The sequence below is a fragment of the Galeopterus variegatus genome, unplaced genomic scaffold, assembly GCF_000696425.1.
Source record: "Galeopterus variegatus unplaced genomic scaffold, G_variegatus-3.0.2 Scaffold2065, whole genome shotgun sequence".
Lineage (NCBI taxonomy): Eukaryota > Metazoa > Chordata > Mammalia > Dermoptera > Cynocephalidae > Galeopterus > Galeopterus variegatus.
This window is the reverse complement of record NW_007728176.1, coordinates 113,556-121,013: the sequence shown is the minus strand read 5'-3', so window position 1 is coordinate 121,013 and position 7,458 is coordinate 113,556. Positions and strand designations below refer to the sequence as shown.

Here is a 7,458-nt window from a genome sequence, read left to right as displayed (position 1 = left end):
TAATTGCTTATTCAATAAGTTTATTGTTTTTATTTGAAAAACTCTCATAGAAAATTGTTTTAGTTCTCAGCAGCCCGCTCCTGAGCTCTGAGGAAGCTTGCCTTCTTTTGAGCTACCCGATCTTTCTTCTGGGCAAGGGACATTTTGGGACGGTTCCATCTCTTCTTTTTAACTTCTCTTTTGGGCTTCTTCTCATAGACTGGATTCTCTTGTATAGCAGCATGAGCTTTCTTATACATCTCCTCCATCATGTCTGGAGTCACGTTGTTCTTTATGTATTGAGAGAATTGTTTCTTATAAGCATCTTCATCTTCTTCCATTAAGTAACGCATATAATCTGCAACATTCTGACCCATGATGTGTTTCCGATGTACTTCTGCATTAAATTCCTTGCTCTCAGAATCATAACCAGGGAATCGTTTGGTACTAAAATAAAGTTTTTCATATTTTAGTATAGATTGACAGAAATTAGTTATTGGAAAATTCAAAATTTCCTACAGAAACTAGTAGGAATTCACTTCAGTAGCTGCCATCAGTCCCGTCTTGAAACAATTATTGCATCATATGTTCAGTTAGTGGGATATCATCACTCAGCAGCTCATCTCTGAATGCCAGGATAGGAAAAGTCATACCACAAACACCTTTAAAAACTGTGATCAAGGGCCGGCCCGGTGGCGCACTGCTACAGTGCACCGCTTGGGAGCACGGTGGCGCTCCCGCCGAGGGTTCGGATCCCACATACAGACCGGTTCCTGCTCACTGGCTGAGCGAGGTGCGGGCGCGACCCCGAGGGTTGCGATCCCGTTGCCGGTCCGGTACGGGCGCGACCCTGAGGGTTGCAATCCGTTGCCGGACACACACACACACACAAAAAAAACTGTGATCAAGGCTTTCTACCACTACAAAATTAGTTACCCTGCATATTAGCCTAAGAAGAGGTTTTGAACCTTTCCCCCAAATCCTGTAATTTCTCAGTGATCCCTCGGGTACATGGGAATAAGTGATTTGTCCCAGACCACAGTTAATGAAATCATCAAGAGAGAATGTTCTTGGGCCGACCCCATGGCTCACTCGGGAGAGTGCGGCGCTGGGAGCGCAGCGGTGCTCCTGCCGCAGTGCTCCCGCCGCGGTTTCGGATCCTATATAGGGATGGGCGCTCACTGGCTGAGTGCGGTCACAAAAAAGGACCAAAAAAAAAAAAAGAGAGAATGTTCTTGGTACACTTGCACCTCACTAACTTTTCTTTAACAGCGAGGAATTTATAATGTTGACTGATTATTACTTTTATAGACAGTGAATAAAAAAATACAAAAACATTCAATAGGTGCCTTGCAAGAGATCTAACACGTCCTCAAAATAATATGCCCCTCCCCCCACCCTACATTATAAAAGTAGAATTCCAGTTAGGTTGTATTTTATGCTTACCAAAAATAAAAAAACTATTTCTAAAAATTACTCGGGTTCTTAAATCACCAATTACTAACATATCCCTAATAACAAGTTAATCAATCAAGTTGCATCTACTCAACAACAAAAAATCATTAATGCAAACTGAAAGAACTACAAATTAACCTACTTCAAGAATGGCCTACAATCTTATCTCCAATTTTAAGTTTAGAAATCTTTCATAGCCTTTTTTTCATACTCTTTTATTGTTGGATCCAGATTTTTCCATTTTTTATTGTAGGATCTATATTTTCAGTACATCATTTTTATTCTGAATGGAGAAAGAAAATACATGGGGGAAGAAAGATGGAGTTGCTTATTTATAACAAAGTCATATGCAAAAGGTAATAGTTTCAACCCCAGCTCTTTCACTTATTGGCTTCAAAACCTTGGACAGGCTGGCCAGTAGCTCAGTTGGTTAGAGCACAGCCTTATAAACAACAAGGTCACGGGTTCAGATGCCCCTACCTGCCAGTAACCAAAACCAAACAAACAAAAAAACACAAAACTTTGGACAAATCACTTTACCTCTGAGCCTATCTCTTCATTTATAAAATGGGTTACAATTCCTTCCTGCCCTGCCATGTTCCTTCACAGTAGCTAGCATATAGCAGGCATTCAACGATATCTACCTTCAACTGATTCAGCAATCTCCACAGTCCAACCAGTTAGTAATAGCAAAGTATTGGAGGGTAGGCTCTGAGGTCTTGAATACTACTATTACCTGTGAGGAATAGACAAGCCTCCATCCACTGCACCCTTTAGGGCCCCAAAAACTTTATTGCCAGTGGTAGTTCTGGCAAGGCCTGCATCCAAATAGCAGGTGAAGGCACCAGGTTGACCATCAATGCTTTCCACATTGTATTCATCTCCAGTCACCTCCACTTGGCCTTCATAGATCTTGTCCATGCCAAACCTATTGAGAAGCTATTACAAAGAAGCCAACGTAAAATGCCTGTTTGAATTTATTCAAACTACTGTAAAATTAAAATATCTCATGTCACAATTTTAATGACCTCTAGCATCTGGAAAAAAAAATTCCTTCTGATTCACAGAGCCCCTAAATCTCAATCTAGTTTTAAAGGTCAATTTTTAAACGCTATGAAAGGGAACAGTGAATTTCACCCACAACCAATTTTGTTTTGTAGTCCTGTATCTTTGTTATATGTCCATACTTAACTTGTATTATAATCAATTAGAACATATAACATTTATTTCGATTTTTATACGAGGGTACTTCAAAAAGTTCATGGAAAGGTGTTTTATCTTTTCATTCTATTTTTCAATGAATTTTTTGAAGTACCTTTATATTTACTCAAGGGGGTAATCTTCACATTTCTTCTGTCATATTTGGCTACAATAATTCAATAACTAAATATGGAATGTTACCACATGTAGTTGTATTTAACGTTTCCCAGAATAAAATTTTAGGGGTAGGATCCTGGGCTGAAGGGAACATCTTTCATGACTCTATCCTCCAACTAAATGTTAATTTGGGCCACCCCTCTTCTGGTACACAGTCAACTAGCTATAGTTTCACCACAAGTAGTGCCTTTGCACCAACTTGCTCTCATATATAATGACGATTCCCCCCTCCACTCCATCCAAACATGATTATAACCAATAAAGATGTCTTCAACATTGATGTACATGCTTGACAATTCCACTGCAAAACTAAGTCAGCAATTGAGATAACAAAAGTAAAGCAAAATTACATTTTCATCCCCTACAATATAGCCCATACAGGAAATGCTACCAACCGGATGAAAAAATGATTAAAACAAAAATGGACCTCCCATCAATGCTCACCCCCCAAAATGTTTAAGACATTGCTTCTCAAATTTTAATGTGCATATAAATCACTTGGGACATCCTATCAAAATATAGATTCTGAGGGTCTAGAGTGGAGTTCTCATGAGTCTGCATTTTTAATATATGCTGACAGTCAGAAAATGTATACCTCTGTATATCAAGGGTCTTCAATGTCCAGTTAAGTAGCCACTAGCCACAAGCAGCTTTTTAAAGTTAAAAACTCAGTTCTTCAGTAGCACTAGCCACATATCAAGTGCTCACAGCCACAGTTGGCTAGTGGCTACCGCACCTGACAGCAGATTACAAATCTCCATCATTGCAGAAAATTCTTTAGGATGGGGCTGGGTCTAGATATACTCACAAACAGGGCAGAAAATAGGAAGACAAACACTACTTCCCCCAATTATTAAAAAATGCATTGCTGTCTCAATCTGTATTTATAAAATCATCTCCCTGCTGATCCTTTGCAAGCCACATGGCAGTAGCAAGAACTCTCCTGAAGCCAAAGCTGAGAGTTTCTTATCCATGGATAAACCTCTTGCAGACAACTCCAAGCAATGAGCTAACCCCAAAGTACATCAATTAAAGTCATCTTGTACATACCCTGCGGGCCAGCAGCAGACCCGTACAATACGCTGCAGCATAATTTGTCAGGCCAACTTTCACACCATATTTTGGTAGTTCATGTGCGTAAGCTGCACAGACTATCATATCCCCTTCTATACGGGCATAAGCAATCTATAGTAAGAGAAAAACCAGATTAGTAATATATTGCTTTCATTGTTCTATTACTTGTCCTAAAGTGCCTCCTTTTTCAAAGGAATTTTTAAAAATTGGATGGACATACATCTGCATCACTTAAAAATTTATCTGTTAAATCCACTTACCTTCAACTATAATTTATAACTTAGTCAACTATACTCGTATAGCAGATGAGCAGCTGCATCACACATAAGACTTAGGAGTTTGTAAACATGTTTGACTAATGTCAGAGTATTTAAGGCTAAAACTACCAAATGATTTTAGAATGTATTTGGAATAAATTATACTGTAGTTCCTTACTTCTAAATACTAAAAAGGCTCTTAGCTGGTGAATTAAAGAGGTACTTTAAAGAATCAAAGAGGAATACCCAATTATTTCACACACCTTTTGAACTAAGCATAACTAAGTTCAACGAAGTTTCAGGTACCTAATGTTTAGTTATCTGAACTTGGGTATGAAGGAAGACACTGCTTTCACAATCAACAAATTAGTTTGCCCAAACAGGTATGCCTGCCTCCTGCAAAAGATCAGCAAATCTCAACTATCAAGATTTTCCCTAGTTATAAAAGCCCAGAACACTAGCTTCCAGGAGCAAACTGCCACTTTTCTAAAGGTCTTTCATGTGTGAGATATTTTATTAAAATCTATTTCAAACAATAAACAGAAATAAGAACAATGTTAGAGTGTCATTTAACCCTCACAACTACCTGCCTCTTCGATGAGCAATGATTAAGTGACATGTAAAGCCATACAGCAAGAGTCAGGACTTAGTCCATGACAAACTCTTGTTCTATGAGAATTGGGATGGGCAAGAATCTTCTATTTGTCTCTTGTTTATCTCCCCATTCCATCTTATCCACCTAAAACAGAGGTTTACCTAAGCCTCTTCCCCCCAAGTTAGAAAATGAATGGGATTAAACTTGGTCAGGATTTCTAAACATGGCTGATCTTTGGGGTGTTTTGGATGGCTGGCCCCTACAGGAATTGAATCCTGGATCCCGGTGATATCAGAACCATGCTCCAACCAAGTGTGCTAACCAGCCAGCCCTGAGCCAGTGTTTTTTAAAGTACCAATTTCCCAGGCTCCAACTCTTGATCTACTAAAAGGAAAAGAACTACTCGGTGTTTCTGGAGGCACTAGACTAGACAACCCTTCTAACCCAAACATCATGTGCTTTGCTTCCCAAGTACAACATTGAGTAAAGGGGCATGGGGTTTACCATCTGTTGCTTGAGTCTAGAATACAACTTACCTGACAAATGATATCTCTGTTAGTCACACGAACTATCATCCTGTATTTGGGCGTGTTGTACTTATTTTTATCCTGGATCACCAAGCGTTTCCTAGCATAGTAATCAGTTTTACCCTCTGAAAGAAAAAAATAATTTAAGAGAGGCTACTTCACTTCACAGCAGATTCTTTTAATACTGCAAATGCAAAAAACTGACCATACGTCGTCTTCTTCTAAATTTCACTTGGTATCTCTTAAAGTAGGCCTTATTCTTGACAACCTTAACAAACCCCTTAAAGAAAAAAAAATACCATTAAAACCGATAAATGTTTTAGCCTGTGATACATTTAACATGAATTAACCATGTAACAAAGTAACACTTGAACTTTAAAGACCGAATACAGACAACTGTCACTTTGTAGAGTCCCATGTTTTTCAACCAATTGAGGTCAAGAACCACTTTTTCTTCTACTTCCCATCTGTCACAAAGCGATAGTCTTATAAAACACAAGAAAAACGAATCTTTAGAAAAATGTGAAATGAGAGAAACAAACATACGAAACGCAGACCCCAATTTATTAATCAACAGGTATAAAACTACTGTCATATTGCTTTTTAAAGTTTTTAAACGCTTACTCTCAAGTTCCATATTTGTTTCCTCGCAGACACGTACAGACCCTTGGGACACTTTTGCGAAGCACTGCTTTAGGCAGCAGTGATGCCAAACGTCACCATATTAACACCGTATGTCCAACGTCGAGAACCTACCCTCAGATAACTATACTTCTCTCACTTTCCACGTACGTTTTTCAAAAGCCTAAATCAGCTGCCACAATACTTAACCAGGCAAGAGCACATTCAGCAGTTATTCCCTATTAAAAGAACACTGTTCCCCCACCAATTAAAGCAACACTCCACCCCACCTTTGAGGTGCCATCTCAACAATCATTCAAAACTGATGCCAGCGACGAAACTAGAAACAGCAGGAGGCGCGTATCCCAATTAGACGAGCTTCCTTCGGGGGCCCAGGGACGCCACGGCCTCCAAGCTCCACGGACGGTTTTGGCTTAAAACCTGCTCCCTCGGCCTACGGGGACAGGCCTTCTCAAAGACTCACCTCACCGGCTCCAACGCTCTCGCGGAAAACCCACGAAGAAGTCGGGGGTCGAGCCAGGTCCGAGAACCCAGAGCCCGTCTCCACTGCGGCACCCCCAGCTAGTCTGAGGCTGACTGCATGCAACCGCCCCCGCGCGACAGCCTGCCCAGTGTTCCCTCAGATGCGCCCGTCCCATTCCCGCAGGTAGACTACTAAACTCACCCTTCTCCCCAATCCGCCGCCCCAGCTCTAGCTACCCTTCTTCGCCAACCCCTCCCCCCAAGCTCGCGCACCAGGCGGCAGCCATTAAGGCCACGCTGGGAGCAGCAGCCCGACCATCGCAGAGCCGGCAATCTAATGCCATCCGACCCCTGCGCCGCATAAGTCGGGTCCTAGGCTGACGTTCGGGCGAGGAGATGAAACCCCCGTGTATCCGGCGCTCTCAGACGGAGGTTCCCACTTACCATTCTGCGGAACACAGACCCGTGTCTGCGGCTCAGCACAGAGCTGCAGGGCCCGCAGCGCTAGATGGGGGGGAAAAGACCGTAGCTTGTGCGCAGGCGCAGTATGTAGCACTGACGATTACGCGAGCGACGTGTGGAAGAGAGAGGGCTCCGGCCCCAAGGTGTGCGGCGTGCCGCCCCCTGCTGGCCGGAGGGTGAATGCCGACCTTCTCCTCGTCGCAACAAACCCTCAATGCCGCTGGGTCCCAACGCTTCTGGCCAAGGACCCGACCAGAATCGACAGTGAGCCGGAGTACGGAGAATTACAGGAGGCTTTCGCTTTCTTTGCTAGAACGTTTTTTTAATAACAAACATACATTATTTTTGTAAGCAGGGACAAAAATTAATGTTAAATAGAATGAATTTGCTCTGTAGCCTTCTTGTCGTCTCCAGTACTGTACCTTCTGCTCTACTCACCCCTGTCCAGAAAATACAGGGCGCCTCCAGGAAGCCTTGCCTGGGAGCCCCAAGCTTCGGATAGCGGTCACTCCTCTGCCTTCCCACAGCACCTTCGTACCTGCTTCAGCACACAGTAGACTGTAAACTCTCTGAAGGTGGGTCCTGCTGTCAAGTGCACCCTTCCATCTCCAGCACCTAGCACAGTGCA

The 7,458-nt window shown here is 42.3% G+C and overlaps 1 protein-coding gene across 1 annotated transcript; it reads right to left on the bottom strand.

Annotated features, from left to right (window-relative positions):
• On the bottom strand, positions 1–6,824 carry RPL5 (ribosomal protein L5). The gene is made up of 6 exons (XM_008580323.1): positions 6,813–6,824; positions 5,475–5,544; positions 5,274–5,389; positions 3,862–3,996; positions 2,171–2,373; positions 1–426 (listed from the first exon to the last, which is right to left on the bottom strand). Exons 1-6 carry the CDS (start codon positions 6,813–6,815, stop codon positions 60–62), a joined length of 894 nt encoding a protein of 297 aa, XP_008578545.1. The 5' UTR covers positions 6,816–6,824; the 3' UTR covers positions 1–59.
• Between the last annotated feature and the right edge of the window lie 634 nt (positions 6,825–7,458).

What these genes read in the sequence shown, in the direction of transcription:
- RPL5 (XM_008580323.1), bottom strand. An exon ending in GAAATTTAGAAGAAGACGAC is followed by an intron (nt 5,390 to 5,474) that starts GTATGGTCAGTT and finishes TTTTTCTTTCAG; the next exon opens with AGGGTAAAACTGATTACTAT. An exon ending in GTCTGCTGCTGGCCCGCAGG is followed by an intron (nt 2,374 to 3,861) that starts GTATGTACAAGA and finishes TCTTTGTAATAG; the next exon opens with CTTCTCAATAGGTTTGGCAT.